General features: G+C 40.1%; 1 protein-coding gene across 9 annotated transcripts in view; it reads right to left on the bottom strand.

Annotated features, from left to right (window-relative positions):
* The window catches only part of GPM6B (glycoprotein M6B), a 105109-nt gene that overhangs the window by 27236 nt on the left and 58843 nt on the right, over window positions 1-19030 (bottom strand). For 2 of the 9 annotated variants that reach the window (XM_083437490.1, XM_083437489.1), the window contains exons 1-2: window positions 10145-10344; window positions 920-1039 (exon numbers count right to left, since the gene is read on the bottom strand). The exons of 2 other annotated variants lie outside the window; for them this stretch is intronic. In XM_083437490.1, the coding sequence (XP_083293616.1) occupies window positions 920-1039; window positions 10145-10193 (169 nt within the window). In that variant the 5' untranslated portion in view covers window positions 10194-10344. Of the gene's footprint in view, window positions 1-919; window positions 1040-10144; window positions 10599-19030 lie in introns of those variants that run through there. 5 more of the 9 variants (XM_083437491.1, XM_083437488.1, XM_083437487.1 and 2 more) reach the window with 4 other exon arrangements.

The raw sequence follows: 19030 nt of genomic DNA, 5'->3' as shown, positions 1-19030 counted from the left end.
ATGCTAATAAGTGAGTGAAACAGAAATGCCTTAAATAAAATGAAATAAATAACACGTTTCATGCCAGCTGCAAAAAAAGTGGTTGTAAAATATGAGTGCCATAGCAAATCAGTAGGTTGAGAACTTTATGCATTACTGCTAGAAAGCTTATATTCTGATCTTCAGGCCTGCTTGTCCACTAAGGATGATAAAAGAATTTGGAAGGGGGGAAATTATGAAAGAGTATATGGTGCAAATTAAATATGCAAGTTTGCTTTTAGCAAGGAGGAAGGCCATGGTCAAAAATGCATTCAGATGAGACATTCAAAACCACTATATATTTTAAATATGGAACCTTTCCCAACCTGGTGCACTGCAGCTGTTGTTGAAATATGGCTCCTATCACCCATAATTGTTAGCTATGATGATTGGGACTTATGGGCATTTGAGCCCAACAACAACAATAGGGAGCAGAGTTAGCGCTGGCTGCTATGAAGGATACCTAACTCACAACCTCTTCACAGAAACTACCAGTCACTGAACCAATGGGAAAACAGCCCAAAGAAACAAGTATGAGTGTAAATTAAGTCTAAGGTGTAAATAAAGTCTAAAGTAGGCTATATTACTCCCTTGGGAACCACAGAAGTAAAATGTCTGGACTGCAAAGGATATGTGGAAGACCATTTGACTTTTTGTATATGGGCAGTTTTAAAGATTATTCTGAGTAGCCAGGTAAGTGATGCAAAAGATGTCTTACTCTGAAAAACAGTTCTGAACAAATGCTTTGAAACAGACAACAAAAAAACTTGCCAAGTGAGAATCAGACACATCAACATATATATTTAGGAACATTTTTGCTACAGCTAGGAAAATGACTATTATGGTGCTATCATATTTAAATTCTCCAGTTAAGATATTAGACCCCCAGGCTTTTATTTACCTTGAATCCCCAAAGGACTAACATTGCCTCTCAATGCTGGCACATGACGGTACTGGTGTAGCCTTGAATTCCTGTACATCCATTGGTACCTGCCAATTTCCATTTCTGGTCTGGTGATCACTGCCGATTTTAGGTGGTAAAAAGTCAGTGTCTCCAGCAAAGTTCAGTTTTACTTTAAGTACTTTTATCAGATTTACTATAAAGAAAGCAGGAAAGGGAGCAAGAATGCAGAAATTTATGCTGAGATTTCGTAACAGAAGCCAGCCACACCCACACACCAATCAGAAGAAGGGGGAGAAATAACTTAGCATTAGATTCTAGGGGCTGCAATTATTAGTAGAATTTAGGAAGCCCGCTAGATTCCTCAGATAACATATAAATTCGCATGTTGACATATCAGTAGCATCCAGTACTCTAGAGCAGCTTCCCCCAACCTGGTTCACTCCACACTTTTTGGATAACATCTCCCATCTTCTGGCTGGTTGGGGCTGATAGGAGTTGGGGGGCAAAAGGTTGGGGAAAGCTGTTCTCAAGTCATTTTTATGGCATCTCCACCCTTTATCACATGCATTCCTCTGTTCCCTTCTTTACTGGCAGCGAGCCATTCTATAGCTGATAGATTACAGCAAACTTTTCTATCCTAATTGTGGGAAACCACATTTACTATTTTTAACTTTTCACTAAACCCAGCAGAGCAAGATTATCATTCCCAGATGGAGTGAGGGGAAAAAAATATATATCAAAGCACAATTTCAACTGTTGCAGTATTACACAGTTAGCATCTTGAGAAAACAAGTAGATAAGGCAAAGCTGTAGCATATTGTGCAAAATTGTTCGAGGTTACACTGGCAAGTTCCTTTGATAATTTGATAGCATGCTATTTATTAGAGTAATAGAAATTAGGGATGAAGAAATCTCTCTTTTTCATTCTTCCTGTCTTAAATTCAGTTCTTTACCTTTCTGAATCAGTTTAGAAATTCACCAGCACTTTAGTGCAAATTTCTCCTAATAAACACGTTTTTGTATGCAGTTTTAATATGCACGTTTATGCTAACAATTTCCCCATATATAATGCATATTTGTATGCTACGTTACTTGCAGAAATATATGCATTTTTATGTACGCTTTCCCTAACATGCATTTTTGTACACATTGCAAAATTCAGATAAGTTATGTTTCAGTTCACATATTTGTTTGAGAGCATGAATTAGGTAGTTTCCCATTTAATGCTAACGAAATCAAATTTCTTCTCTTTCCCTAATAGCAATGAAATCAACAACAAAAAATGAAATATAAATATTACAAAAAATCTAAATGCTGATTTAGAAGTTAAAAAATAATTTATGATTTACAAATTAAGCCAAAGTTTTATGCATTATCTTCAGCAAGTCCCCCTCTTCATACTCCTTGGAGTTGTCAAACAGTAACTAATAACATGCAGTACTTTATATTCTACTAAGAAGTAACATCTAAGTCTAAGTGCCCAGAACGTTGGGAAGATGCTTTTGATAAACACCACCAAGGCATTTCATTATCAGGTGTTTTTAATTGTGGAGAGATCAACACAAGATGGACCCTTTCCTCAAATCCACTGTTGTTTTTTGGTATTTGGTTCCATATTCTTAAGACATTAAAATTTTATTAAGGAGCATGCAACAGGTTTTATGGAGAAATGGGACCCAAACTCTCCAAATGGTATTACTTCTGCACAATGTCTGTTCATTACTATGGGGTTTAAGTGGAAATCCCACTCAAATGAAAAAAGTTGTGAAATCACCAGTGCAGTGTTTATGGAGTATGCTTTAAATATTCTATTCAGGCTTTTCCAAGTCTTCTTGCAAATCAATCTTGAGTTCAGTTTGGTTTTGAGGCAACTAAACTGCTTCAGATTTCCCTGGAGAATAAAAAGCAAATCAACGCGGTTGCAGCTATATAACCACAAAATTAAAAGAAATGTTTGTGGGTTTCAAGTGGAAGTGAATTCTTTTGCATCTGCACCCATCTCATCATAAAGCCAACGCTGATTCTATAAAGAACCTGAGTCCTTGCAGAAAAATCTAAGGAGTTTAACCACCATGGACTAAGTTATTTTTGATCCATACACTTTTTATATCCATCTAAGAAAAAGATCCTCTCTTAGATAGCTAATTATCAACATTTCCTTGAGCATATGTCTATGTTATTCAGCTGTGGCTGTTTCCGCTTAATGCACAATCAGTCTTCTGTCTTTAGGCCCACAATGGATGCCACAGCAGCTGACCATGATCTCAAACAAGAAAATGGAGGGCTGGCTGATCATTCACAGCATTTTTATTTTTATTTTTGCATATATGGGTTATGCAGTTGTCTCTCTGTGTGAGCTTTGTAATTATGCTTCTTCAAACTGCCTCCACATTAGAGTCCTTTAGTATTACTGGAGCACTGCTTCTTCACAAATTGCTGGAGGAAGATTCAAAATGGAGGTTCCTCACAGGATTAAAACATAGCACTATGTTAACTAGCATTTCTATTACGCCTGCTCACAAGTAAGTTCCATTCAGCCCTGCCAGCTTTATATATAGTTTATTGCTTACAAGTTCAGCCTCTGTTATTGCTTCCTATTGATCCCAGCTGGGGGTTAGTGAGCAGTTACTCCTTGAATAGCCTCTCTGAATTGCCCTGATGTCAGTTTATGTTCCCACCAAAGGGGACACTTTAATTACTTATTTCCTTTCTCCTTTCATTTTTAATAGTGAAATGGTACTTATTCGTTTCTCGACGTGAACAGAAACTAACATTCAGAGCTATTCAATGCGCAATTACTCATTAAATCTTTCAGACTGGGATCAACAGGAAGCAATTACACAGGAAGAACCTGAAAAAAGGAAGTGTTTAATTTAAAGGCGCAAAAGCCCTGGAAACATCTTAATAGTGCTTTGTGTATCCACACTTGACAGGCTGGGGCTCCCATTGCATTGTATTGCAGGAAAATTAGTCATAATTTATCAGATTGTGGGGCAGGAGACATAGGAGAAAAACATGCAGTGATCTAACAACAACATGTGTACACTCTCTCTCTCTCTCTCTCTCTCTCACACACACACACACACACACAGAACGTTCAAGCTTTGTCCACTCTTTTTTTTTTTTACAGAACATCCAGATTACGTTCAAAAGTGAGTGAACAGCAGATGATAATCCCAGAGAAAAAGGGCTAACCATGGAAGCAACCTGCAATTCCTTCCCTTTCTTAAAGACACTTTTATGGCCCGGTGAATTGTAGTTTTTCCTTGAGGAAACTAGTGACCAGTACAGCACAATTAAGAGGCAATACTCTTCTCTAGATGGGATGTGGTAATCTAAAGTGGAAGCACACCCTTGTACAGCTTTATTTTAAACAAACAATTTTTAATATGTTCTTGGCCCGTGGCAGGACATATGGGCAGACTCAGTGCTAACACAAGGCTACACCTTCACCCTTCCATCACTTGCTGGGGAAAGACTCCTCCACCAGAGCAAGAAGATCATACAGGGGTCATGGGAAAGGAAGAGATGAAGGTGCCATTAGCACAAACCTGTGCCTCACAATCCTAGCCCTGCTGGTAGACCAAATTTTGCACCTCTTGGGACCTGTTGCCCTCTCTCTCTGTACATAAAGAGTAAATAAATGTCAAGTTTTGCACAGCATGCCGCAGAGGGTTATGCTGCAACAGCTAAAGCCTTCCATAAGAATATTACTTAGATTATGTAAGCGTATTGACTTCATTAACATTTTCCTCTGCAAATTATTTGAGCCCCTCTGATCTAAGCAATCTCCTCTTGTATGACTGCTTTTCCGGATGCAATCCATGCACAGAGAAAAGCAGCGATGCTTTGGGGACGCTCAACTCTTATCACCAGGTGATGCCCCAGCATGGCTGAACAGATGGCTGACAGCACCAATCACATGTGATGGAAGGGGTATGAATCCTTCTCCTGTCCTCCCAAACAGGTGCTTTGCACTGTAAAAGCAGACAAGCACCAGCCATCTGTTTGGCAGAAGTGACCTTCGAGCATAGAAGCATGTGCAGACCACTCCTGCACTCTCTAATGTTTGGCCCATTTCTTTGTTCAGTCACCTCTAGAAGCGTGATCTGTGTATGAATACCCATTTCTACCTATCACCCTTTGTATACCATGATGGTGCCATTTTTACTGTCACCATTTTTGTCATTCCATGGCTCTGTGCCTACCTACATCATTGCAACTAGGTGCAACCTATCAATCATAGGCCCCTCTGACAGTTGCAGAGAAACAATACATGATAAGTTGAAGTTATAGCATCCCTCAAATCAAGAATTCTGTGCGAACCTGAATATGACTGGGGAGATGTTCATTTCATTGGAGAGGGCAGATCCAGGTATCCATCAATTTGCACACACAGAGCTGTCCATAAAACTAAAATGAAGTGGCATAGCCTTTGCAGGGCATGGGAGCTGTGTTCATCAACACTCACATGCCTGTGAATAGTTGCTAAACCCGGAAGAATTGGTTTTGATTTATTTATTTTGCCATACTTGTACAAATTATGTAACTAATCCCATTCTCCAAGGATGAGCATTCACCAAGTTTATTAAACACTGTAAGGATCAGGTAAATTTGCATTTTCTACCCCCGATCTAAACCATCGTTTCTGACACATCTGGCTTCCGTGCCGTCACACAATATGCCACAAATCCTAAGTAAGTATTGAAAGCTTAATGAACCTTAAAATACAAGTAACTTTATAAGGTGCCAGTGACCTACAGTAAAATGTAAAACACATAGGAAGTCAACAGTATGACTGGGCATGAACAGTATCCTACTGTGACTGCTGGTGTTCAGAAGTAGCTGGAGTTAATTCAAAGATTCTGTAACATTAAAACTGATCTCAAATATACACTCTTAAAAGTGCTTGTACTATGTAAGCCTACAATTTAGATTCCTGAAAACTCTGATTTTATTTCTTTTTTTCACCACCATTTCAGATTTTCGGTATTTTTAATGGCAACGCACCTTCTACCTGAAATCTCTCAGCAATTTCTCACAGGAAGGTCAATAGTCAAATGTTGAAGTCCTTCTAATATGCATGTCTTCTCAGAAGTAAGTACAGTGGTACCTCAGGTTACATACACTTGAGGTTACAGACTCCGCTAACCCAGAAATAGTGCTTCAGGTTAAGAACCTTGCTTCAGGATGAGAACAGAAATCATGCTCCGACAGCGTGGCAGCAGCGGGAGGCCCCATTAGCTAAAGTGGTGCTTCAGGTTAAGAACAGTTTCAGGTTAAGAACAGACCTCCGGAATGAATTAAGTACTTAACCCAAGATACCACTGTACCACTGAGTTCAATGGTGTGTACTCCCAAGGAAGTTATTATGGCACTGCAGCCTAAAAGTGCATTTTGTGTGTTCAGGTTTTTCTTGCTTGCTGTAAAAAACAAGCATCATTTCATACATTACTCAAATATAGCAATTCTTTTGGAATTTGCTTTTTAAATCTACCATAAGCTTATAGCCAGTTTGCTCTGGATATCTGCAATAAATCTTGTATGACATGTTTCCCCTGTGCTTTATTTATTGGGATAGTATCCCCGCCCCAAATTAATACAAACATCTTGTCTGTGTTAATATGTATCTGGGTGTATTTCCTCCTTCTCTGCTGATATAAAATGGCATTCATTTTACCCATTTATTCCATCTCAGTAAATCCGCCTATCCCCATCCTCACTTTTTGATTTAATTTAATGCCTGCAAGATAAACCCTGTCATTTACAATAATTTATAAACCTTCAGCTTTAAATGCACTCAATCTGTCTTGCAGCCTGTAAAATATCTGCTCAACATTTCCACGGACAATGTTCATAGCCTATTCCTTTGATATTTGATAATCGGAATAAAGCAGCATATTAACAAGAGTGTCACACAGTTTCACCAATTAAAAGAACAGCAAATGCCACAATGGCTCCTCTCCAGAGAAGCCTTAAGGATACTGCAAATCACACTGTGTATTTTTTTGGCTAATCTTTTTTCATGCAGTTCTAGAGATTTATCGTGTAAGACATACTTAGTTCAAAACGTATTTTAATTACACATTCACCAAAAACTGAACGTCAAGGACTCAAGTATTTAAAAACATTTTACAGTACATTAGAATGAAAAATTAGCGTGCCACTTCAGATGTAAACCACCATGGGCATATAACCATCATGTTAATGGCACGCAAGTCCCATTGATTTCAATGACACCTAAGTTAGTCATAACTATAATTTCATGTTGATTTCAATGGGACCAAAGTGTAAGTAACTTGCTCTGGTATCCAACTTATTCACTCTGTGTGCTAACCTTTACAGCTACGGATTCCTTTCTATGACAGTAGGTTATTGCTGTTCAACAATTCAAGAAAAGCATTATTATTTTCTTGCTGTGCGTTTCTAGAATGTTACAAAAAGGATGATAGGTCCACTGCACTTTTTTTTGAAAATCAATTGCAGAATTCTTATGGGTGTGGACAGAAGAAGATTTCACTCAAAATGTACCAACAATTACTTCAACCACCTCAACACTTGAATCTTTATTTGCATACAAGGGGATGTTTAAAATAATCAAAACGATATATTTTAACAGTGACAAGTGTGCGGGTATTTCCTTGTTCAATATCTGACATTTCGATAACACACCAACAATTGCTTCATAGAGACGACCAATAAAAAAAAAATGCTACAATTTAAGACAGGTTTGCTTTTAAATGGATGTAATTATACTTTTTAAAGTCATGTTATTTAGAAAACAATTGCATTACTTAAAAAAATATCTAGGGATTCTGATACAGGTTTTAACAGTGTGAAAGGGTTTGTGTATTGAATTTTTTCTCCATAGTAAGTTCCCATGGTGTGTCATACACCTGAAAGCAGTACAAAATTCTTATGTGTCTTGTAAATAATATTGCCAAGGGGATTGGAAAAACAACCCACAGTAATATCCATAAAGGTCCTTGGGTGTTAAATACTACAAACAAAATCTAAAACACCAGGCAAAGAAATTATGCATATCTAAATTCTATTCTAAAAAATGGAAGAGAAAAAAACCCTGACAGGATCTCAAAGCCTAGTAAAATGCTCCCTTCCTCTTAATTTCAGTTAGGAATGTCTCCGAAATAGCCATTTAGAAATTTAAATAATTTTTTAAAAATAGTAATAATACCCAAAGCATAAATAGTCAGAGTCTGGTCTGAGTTTTAGGTGAGGGGAGCTATTCATATTTTATTTATCTTTGTAAACCTAACCCATTCTACAAAGAGGAACATCATAACGTGGGTGATTACTTTCTTTTAAAGACTTTATAAGCTGCACCCTTTACAGACGATCAAGGAAAAATGGTATACTTCCAAATAAGTCCGTGCAATCTAGCAAACTAACTAAAGTCAGGATACAATAGCAAAATCAGAAGTGTCATCTTAAACATAGAACGATTCCGCAAGCTTAGGTGATGTTTAAAGGCACATACATGACACTAGTCCTGAAATGCTTTAGACACGGGCCATGATCAAAAAGACTATGAGCCTAAGGGGACTTTGCACTTGTGTTTCTTAAACAGCAACACAACACCCATCCCAAGTTGCAGAGCAAACTGCTTCTGGAATACAGAAAACTTTCAATAGGGGTTTGCGATATGGCACTGAGATAGATATAGTATAGAGATGATAGATAGATAGATAGATAGATAGATAGATTATATCCATCCCATCAAGCTGGTGCAAAGGCTAAGCAGTTCTTTAGATGCCACCAATTAACTTTCTTTGCAAGGGTGGTGTGGTGAAGGAAATAATGAATATACACCTTACACGCCAATCCTAAAGTTTCACTGATTTTAAAGACATTCATTCAAGTACAATTCACTTCTTGGCCTCTTCCGTTCACTTAACAAAGAGTGCTAATTGTATTTTTTGAAATTCAAAATGCAACTGCTTATGAAGCAATATTGAAAAAGGATCTGTACACACTTTGGAGGGCTCATTATATAAGAAGCACCTTTCAAAAACAACTTTATCCATTGAAACAACAACAAAAACAACCTTCTGGAGTGTTTGTCCCCATCACGGGCATGCTAGTGTTTTGATATGTTTTGATTCCTTAGCATTGCCATGTTTCAGGTAGAATATTCAGGCTATTATTTTATACAATGGCTGAACTATTCACCAAATTTTACTTTATTGAAATTGAAGCTCTTATAATATTATATGTTTTAGATGTTTCACTGAGCAACACAATTAAAATTTGCGGAATATTTATCGCATCACTGTACATTTAACTAACAGATTCTTTTCCGGACACTCTAAACCATTAATTTAGAAGTATTCATTAGCAATTTAGGAAGAAATACAAAGAAACCACTAGTAACAATATATATAACAGGTCCTGTAAGTTTTAAAATTTCTCAAACAAGATAAAATACTGGAACCAATCCTTTAGGGTGTGCTCACTCCCTTTCAAGTCAGTGGTTTTATACAAGTGCAAATGGCTGCAAAGTTTCTAAATAACTACACTAGCTGCTACAGAGAAGTGCAATCGAATGAAATAATGCAGGCTGTTAACTTTGTTTCATTGATCTTTAAGAATAACAACAACCAGCAACATTCAGATTTGATTTCTCTTGCCACAATGCCATTTTCTGGTCTGTAAGTCTCTCAGTTGGAACATTTGCCCCCAAACACTATTGTGCACTTTAATTATTTGCATAATATTACTGCCTCATTCTCTTCCCCCAAATATTATAGAAATGCAACACATAAGTGCTGTACAAGAAAGAAAAAGAAAACAAGCTATTATGTCTACACTGGCAGAAAGCTTCCTGTTACAGTAATACTGGATCACCCAAACCCGTACCATCAGACTCAAAATGTGTGAATAAGGCATGCATGTATGTATGTACTTACACACACACACACACACACACACACACACAATTTTTCTCTAAACTGCAAAAAATGCAGTCCGGGTTTTTTCATGGGATTCGAGATGGCTGAAAACACCAACTTAGAAATGTTGGGAGAGATGGCTGTTCCATTAATCTGCTGTCAAGCCATACAGCATAAAAACCACTGGAAGCTAGAAGATGCCATAATGATAATTTAAGCACTGCTCTAAAGAGAGTGACAAACATAGCCTAAATCTTTTCACTTAAGGTTCTTAAAAAGATTTAAACAGTCTATTGTTCGGTCCTCTGGGTACCTTTTTTCTCTTGGCTTTGTTCTGTATTTTCCTCCGCTGCAGTTTCCATGGCTGGCTTTATACCATCCACCAAAAATGCTCTCGCTCCCCGCCCCCAGCAAAGAGTCTCTCTTCCTTCTTTCTTCCTTCCCTTCTGTCTCCTATTTACCGCCGCAGTGATTGAGTGGCTCTGTTCCTCACTACAGTAGATTACGCTCCTTTCCAAAATGCACAAAGTCGTGTCAGCTTTAGTTTCGATCTGCCTACTGGTCCATAAAGATCTCTGCCAGGAAACACTCAGCCATACGTCAGAGACCCCAGTTATAAAATAGCAGGTCTGTGCTCGATTGTCTCCCCACTCTCTGTGTGTTTGCAATGGGAGCGTGAAGGGGGGGATAAACCCAGCTAGCCTCCCTTTTTTCACATGGTCTCTACTTTCCTGTTCTCCCTATGAATGTTAATCAATTCTGTGGTGCAGAATAGATTAGTGACATCAGAAGAGGGGCTGCATCTGAGGGAGTGAGCAGAGCCCCCTCCTGTTGCATGACTCAGCGATGACACTCACCCCTCACCATACGCCATCTCTAAGGAGAGCCCATGGCATCACATGACAACAAGACTCCCTTTCCCATGATGATCGCCTATTTATTATGCTTGGAATTTTTATTAATTCCACATGCCCCCAGTTCTTACAAAGAACACGCCTGTTTCCTTTGTAGTTTTAGGTTTTGACTTGAAGGATGCATGGTTTGAACGCAGTTTAGAAAATAAATGCATATTTATGCCCATCAAATAACTATGCACCATGTGCTTATATGGTAGCGAGGAGGTTCTCACATCTCTGGGGCAGTTAAGCTATTATGACCAGTGAAGAGAGGAGGTGCACAGGTGAGACGAATACTAGAGGTACATAAGATCTCAACTTTCCAAGTTCCAAAGTTAGATTCCTTCTATTTACGAAGGAGCGTCCTTATTGAAATAGAAGCTTAAAAAAGATGACAGGATGTCCTCATCCAGTCATAGGCAAATTTTTATCAGGAGATGACGGAGCATAGCACATCATTCGCCAAGCCCATGTAATAGACGTTGGCTTGAAGATTTTTGCAAGTCAAACATTTTCTTTGCCAGTTATTTTGCTTGTTTAGTACTGTGCACAGGGAATCTGAAGATTAAGATCTGAGGCAGATGTTACATTTGCACACGAACCATATTCTCAAGTTTAATACAGATGATGAAAAACCAGATGAAATGTTTTATTTCATGGAGTGTGTTAGAAGGTATTCTTCAGAGTCATAAACTCCTAGCATTGGAGGAGAGTTGGGGAGCTTCTGTCATGCTAGATTTCCATGTGCAGGGGTTGCCTGCAGTGGCCAACAGCATTCAGACATGTTTTCTTCCCCCTCACCCCCTGCATTCTGAGCTGACAGTCCCATGAGCTTTTTCTTCAATGCTCAGATCTGTCCTCAGAGAGCAGTAAACTAGACTACAAAGCTATCAATGACAAAGTCAAAAATCCCAGGTAAATACCAACCTGCTAAATTCAATGCAAGAGACAGTTAGCATAAAGGAACAGCTAATTCAGCAAGAAGAACAATTGGATACCCTTTCCTACAACTACAATGGCTCCTGGGACTTCTCACCTGTCGTGTCCACTTATCTCCCCCTGTCTTCCAGGGTGTGGACGGGTGGGGTGGTGGTGAAGCATTCAATATGCTTGAGGTTACTTAATCGCATGGGTTCTTTTTCCCTTTCAAAACACATGACTGGGGCCTTGCTTTTGTGAACCCTGAGTAACATCGCTTTTCCATTTCCAGAGTTCACCAAATGTGTGTGCTCAGGAGCCTTGGAAATTGCATACATGGCAAAGCATTGCATTATCTGAACAGTGTGCTATGGCTTCACCCTATGGTCTTCCCTATGAGAAACCCCTAAGATATAGCTAGATATTTACTGATAAAACCCAACTCCATTTTTAAAAAGACATTTTCTAGCATCACATGGAGACTATCAAGACATGAACATCTAGTGTGAGATGCAACAGGGCTCTTTCAGTCATACAAGAAGAAGAAGAAGAAGAAGAAGAAGCAGCAGCAGCAGCAGCATTTGGATTCGATATCCCACTTTATCACTACACTAAGGAGTCTCAAAGCAGCTAACATTCTCCTTTCCCTTCCTCCCCCACAACAAACACTCTGTGAGGTGAGTGGGGATGAGAGACTTCAGAGGAGTGTGACTAGCCCAAGGTCACCCAGCAGCTGCATGTGGAAGAGCAGAGACACGAACCCGGTTCACCAGATTACGAGTCTACCACTCTTAACCACTACACCACACTGGCTCTCAACCTTGTGTGATGCACCACTATATCTGCAGCTATACTTCTCACCACACCACACTGTAAAAGAAGATTCCTACATTCTCCCTCCTTCAAACAGTAACCCAGCATTGGGGAACCTTTGGCCCTTCGGATGTTGCTGAACTACAACTCCCATCAGTCCTAGCAATCATAGCCAACACCCAAGGATGATAGGAGTTGTAGTTCAGCAACATCTAGACGGCCAAAGGTTCCCCACATCTGCACTACCCTATGGTAGATGGGATGGGCACTTGCAGGAACCAGTGCAAATATATGTATCCTTGAAGATAAGATAAATCTTCACCCCCCAAAAATGCAAGAAACAATACCATAAGTGAACCATATCCAAACCACAAACACCAAATTGGAAGCGAGTGTGACACAATTCAGGAGAAATTTGGAAACAATAATATGACAAGGCTTGGGAGAGAATCAGTGACAAAAGAGAAGAAGCACAATTTTACATTCTTCAAAATTCAAAGTATTTTCGAAATGTTCAGTGTGTATTACAGGAGGATATTAAAGAATAACATAGATACAACCCAGCTAAGTTCGTGAATTTTGTCATCAACAGAAAACAAATTTCCTTCTCTGACCACCACCCTACTTGGACTAGCAAGTCAAGACATTAGAACAGATGTCTTTCAAATTTGCAGAAGCAGATCTACATTAATGAGCACAACTTAAATGTATATTAGATTATCAGCACTCATGCTTTCTGCCTAAATATTTTACATTGTCAGTACCAGCATCTGAAATTTTATATGACACAACCGACTATGAGGATTGCTCCCTACACCGTGCTGCTTCAACATTATAAACAACAAAAAGGGGGCGGATAGTCTAAATCAACATGTGTGGATTAGAAGGGAAATTGTGACTGGCCCAGAATACTGACTCACTCACATAGGAAATGTAACTTTTGGCTAAAAGATAAAGGGAACAGGACATGCAGAAAATGGTACGGATTCTCTGTCACCTGATAGTAACCAATTATTCTCTCTCTCTCTCTCTCTCTCTCTCACACACACACACACACACACACACAAACTTCAAAGGGCTTTCTTCCCTCATGCACCAGAATTTATTCTCCATTGTAGCCAGATGAGTCCAGCCCCAAAGAGTCTGTGGACAATTACGTCTGAAGACCAAGAGACATGACTCCTCCCTTTCCCATAACTTCACCAAGCCCTGATCCAACATTAGGGAGGGAGAGGGAAGCTGTTGTATTGTGAGACAGAAGAAGTAGCAAGTGCATTCTTTTCCAGCTACAACCATTTCATGGCAGTCCCATTGTGGGGTTTGTTTGTTTTTTAGCCATCCCTTCTTCCAAAGAGTTCAGGATGCTATTCATGATTCTTCCACCCCAATCTTATTATAGGAAGAGTCTGCTGCATGAAAACAGTGGCCCATCTAGTCCAGCATCCTCACAGTGGCCAGCCAGATGCCTATGGGAAGCCCCTAAGCAGGAAGTAAGCATAACAGCACTCTATCCACTTATGATTCCCAGCAACTGACAGTCAAAGTACAACACTGCCATCATGGCTGGTAGCTCTTGATAGCCTATTCTACCAGAATGTGGCCTTATCCTCTTAAAGCCATTCAAGTAGGTGGTCCCACTTCTTGTGGTAGCAAATTCCATTGTTGTTGTTTAGTCGTTTAGTCGTGTCTGACTCTTCGTGACCCCATGGACCAGAGCACGCCAGGCACTCCTGTCTTCCACCGCCTCCCGCAGTTTGGTCAGACTCATGCTTGTAGCTTCGAGAACACTGTCCAACCATCTTGTCCTCTGTTGTCCCCTTCTCCTTGTGCCCTCCATCTTTCCCAGCATCAGGGTCTTTTCCAGGGAGTCTTCTCTGGAAGTATTAGAGCCTCAGCTTCACGATCTGTCCTTCCAGTGAGCAGTCAGGGTTGATTTCCTTAAGAATGGATACGTTTGATCTTTCTGCTGTCCATGGGACTCTCAAGAGTCTCCTCCAGCACCATAATTCAAAAGCATCAATTCTTCGGCGATCAGCCTTCTTTATGGTCCAGCTCTCACTTCCATACAAATTACAAATTCCATAGATAAACTCTATTACTTCAAACTATAGTTTTATCACCACAACCACTTCGAGGGTTAGACAAGAGAGCGCTATAGACTGGCCCAAAATCTCCCAGTGAGAGTCACAGCTGAGCAGAAATTTGAACTGGAGCTTTCACAGTCCTAGACCAACTCATTAAGCACAACACCACATTGTCCCTCGATGCATGGGTGAAGCTGCAAACAACTTCAAAGCCTTGTTGATTTCATACTTTTGTATTGTTTTTAAGGATGCATTTAGTAATATTGTGTGTGTGTGTGTGTGCATGCGCGCACCTGCAGATAAATAACCATTCTTCCCACAGGATTAAATAATTTTAAATAATGCTTTTAAAGCCTCCCACTTCTCCCTCCAAGCACTCTGGCAAACAAAAAGGACTTTGAGGAGTGTGGGGATACTGCTCAGTGGCAGAGAGCTCTGGGCAACAAGAGAAGCAACTATTTCTCTCCACTGTTGTTTCCTTATTCACACTTCTCTGCAAGTGAGATAGGACTCTGCCTCTCTTCCAAGCAGTCAGTTACATCATGGCTAGTTTAGACTACGATTTATTGAAACATGCCTGTTTCATAAACCACTGTTAACCCACAGCATTTCTGGGTTCAGGCATAAAGTTAAACTGCATATAACCCAAAAGTAATTTTAAAAAATCTTCCATTCTTCTTGTGGCTTCACTGCAGGTGTAAAAGGGAGCACGTGAACCCAAGGTACGCTCTGGTTCATTAATCTAAACCATATTTTAGCATAACATCCAAACAAGGCCTTCATATTTGAATCCAGGTATATTACATATCCAGGACCTTAAAAGAAACAGATGGATGAAATCCAGCTATGCTGTCCTGCCCACTGAACAACTACTGATCCAGAGGCACCAATTCCAACTTCTATGCTGACCTGTGCGGTTCCTCTGCTGTCCATAAGTATTTTCAGGGGTTGTAAAGGGCTGCACTAGGATGTGAAAACTGGTGTAAGCATTAGCGGATGCCACCGCTGGATCGAAAGTGGGTCACCAGCATTGAATTTAATCCAGACGTCTGTTAGACTGCTATCTGTACACAAGTACAGTTCACATTTTAATACTGTAAATATATTGGCAAACGTTTTCTTCCGCTGTGCTCATTGTGGATTTCACCGTGGATCTGCTCCCTCTGCTTCTCTTTCCGAAATGGAGTGTGCATCCTTCTAATGAAGTCTCATTTCATTAGATCACATACCAGTTTGCATAATTGATAACAGCTTACAATTTACTGCATTCACAGAGATCCTGTAGGGATTGCTTTTTTCTACATTGCAACCTTTTTTCTTTTTAATTCACAGCAAATTGAAGTCCTGACCTTGTGGAATTAAGTACTCAGAAATCCCAATTCCAGTCCTTCGTGTACCACTTTTAAAGAAGTGGATACACTTTGGTTATCATGATAAAGTGTCACAAGCCACCTATCGCATCTGAATGTGCACTGTACTTTCCCACCTTCAAATATTCTTCATGAATTACTAAAATACTGGATTGCAGAGCTCCCAACTTATCACCACGCTCTTCACAACCTCTTCTAAGCTGCCATGCCCTCATACCTCGTGCATAAGAAACCCAGGCTCAAGTCGTATCTTGATTGGACCCCTGTGTATGCATAAAAAATAACTCTTCTTTCTCCCCTTCACAATGCCCAAGAGAATGCAAATCAGGAGCAATCAATTATGACAGCTGAAGTCTAATAGTTCTCTTTCACTCACATCAACACTGTATCATACACTCAAGTAGAGCATGCTCTTTGAAACTCCAGGTGATTTTTTTTTTGTTAAGTCTACTTTAATATTGGACTACTTGAAGTGACAGAAGCTAAGAAATTTGCATGTTTAGTCTGGGACTATGCATTGCCAAATCTCAAAACAGTAGGGGATTTTATATACACAATGAACTTGAACACAAAAGCACATGATCAGAAGTGATCATGCTCTTCTGAAGTTTACTATACAACGGAAAGGAGCAGCCAAGCATACTAGGACTCAATTTCTTGACTTTAAGAAAGCCGACTTCATAAAACTTAGGGAAGTGCTGGGTGAGATCCCATGGACAGTAATACTAAAAGGAAAGGGAGTTCATGATGGCTGGGAGTTTGTTAAGAGGGAGATAGTAAAAGCACAACTTCAGGCAATACCAATGAGACGGAAACATGGAAGGTGCCTAAAGAAGCCAGGGTGGCTATCTAAAGAACTTTTAACTGAGTTAAGATTAAAAAAGGATGTGTACAAAAAATGGAAAAGGGGGGAAACCACCAAAGAGGAATTCAAACAAATAGCCAGCACGTGTAGACACAAAGTCAGAAAAGCTAAAGCACAGAATGAACTCAGGCTTGCTAGAGAGGTTAAAAGCAACAAAAAAGGCTTCTATGGGTATGTTCGTAGCAAAAGGAAGAACAAAGAAACAGTGGGGTCACTCAGAGGAGAAGATGGTGAAATGCAAACAGGGGACACAGAAAGGGCTGAACTCCTCAATGCCTTCTTTGCCTCAGTCTTCTCCGATAAAGAAAACAATGCCCGACCTGAAGAATTTGGAGCAAATGATTCAGCAGAGGAAACACAGCCCAGAATAACTAAGGAGATAGTACAAGAATACTTGGCTAGTTTAGATGTATTCAAGTCTCCAGGGCCAGATGAACTGCATCCAAGAGTATTAAAAGAACTGGCAGATGTGATCTCAGAACCACTGGCAGTCATCTTTGAGAATTCCTGGAGAACAGGCGAAGTCCCGGCAGACTGGAGGAGGGCAAATGTTGTCCCTATTTTCAAAAAGGGGAAAAGAGAGGACCCAAATAATTACCGCCCAGTCAGTCTAACATCAATACCAGGGAAGATTCTGGAGCAGATCATTAAGCAAACAATCTGTGAGCACCTAGAAAGGAATGCTGTGATCACCAATAGTCAGCATGGATTTCTGAAAAATAAGTCATGTCAGACTAACCTGATCTCATTTTTTGACAGAATTACAAGCCTGGTAGATGAAGGGAACGCAGTGGATGTAGTCTACCTTGATTTCAGCAAGGCATTTGACAAGGTGCCCCATGATATTCTTGTAAAGAAGCTGGTAAAATGCGGTCTTGACTATGCTACCACTCAGTGGATTTGTAACTGGCTGACTGACCGGACCCAAAGGGTGCTCATCAATGGTTCCTCTTCATCCTGGAGAAGAGTGACTAGTGGGGTGCCACAGGGTTCTGTCTTGGGCCCGGTCTTATTCAACATCTTTATCAACGACTTGGATGATGGACTCAAGGGCATCCTGATCAAATTTGCAGATGACACCAAACTGGGAGGGGTGGCTAACACCCCAGAAGACAGGATCACACTTCAAAACGACCTTGACAGATTAGAGAACTGGGCCAAAACAAACAAGATGAATTTTAACAGGGAGAAATGTAAAGTATTGCACTTGGGCAAAAAAAATGAGAGGCACAAATACAAGATGGGTGACACCTGGCTTGAGAGCAGTACATGTGAAAAGGATCTAGGAGTCTTGGTTGACCACAAACTTAACATGAGCCAACAGTGTGACGCGGCAGCTAAAAAAGCCAATGCAATTCTGGGCTGCATCAATAGGAGTATAGCATCTAGATCAAGGGAAGTTATAGTGCCACTGTATTCTGCTCTGGTCAGACCTCACCTGGAGTACTGTGTCCAGTTCTGGGCACCACAGTTCAAGAAGGACACTGACAAACTAGAACGTGTACAGAGGAGGGCAACCAAAATGGTCAAAGGCCTGGAAACAATGCCTTATGAGGATCGGCTAAGGGAGCTGGGCATGTTTAGCCTGGAGAAGAGGAGGTTAAGGGGTGATATGATAGCCATGTTCAAATATATAAAAGGATGTCACATAGAGGAGGGAGAAAGGTTGTTTTCTGCTGCTCCAGAGAAGCGGACACGGAGCAATGGATACAAACTACAAGAAAGAAGATTCCACCTAAACATTAGGAAGAACTTCCTGACAGTAAGAGCTGTTCGACAGTGGAATTTGCTGCCAAGGAGTGTGGTGGAGTCTCCTTCTTTGGAGGTCTTTAAGCAGAGGCTTGACAACCATATGTCAGGAGTGCTCTGATGGTGTTTCCTGCTTGGCAGGGGGTTGGACTCGATGACCCTTGTGGTCTCTTCCAACTCTATGATTCTATGATTCTATGAGGACAAGAGTAGCAGCCTTGATTCTGCATCACCAGATTGGCTGTCTAGTAAATTGCCTTGCCAGAGTAGGATTATTGCCTACAGTATTTATTTCTAACATTTTGTCTACTCTAGACATGGGTTGTCAACGCTTTCCTTGGGAAACTCAACATGAGTCCGAGAAAATGGGGGGCGGGGCAGAAATCTACATAAATATTACCTGCTTTTACATCTTAAATGCAGTTGACTTCCCACTAAAACCAATGGCAAAATCATCACAGATTTGTATCCCCTGCCACACAAAATTCATGATCTGTGACTATT

This window comes from Podarcis tiliguerta, assembly GCF_965153285.1.
Source record: "Podarcis tiliguerta genome assembly, chromosome: 4".
Classification (NCBI taxonomy): domain Eukaryota; kingdom Metazoa; phylum Chordata; class Lepidosauria; order Squamata; family Lacertidae; genus Podarcis; species Podarcis tiliguerta.
The sequence above is the reverse complement of the archived record's forward strand: the minus strand, read 5'-3'. Positions and strand labels throughout refer to the sequence as shown.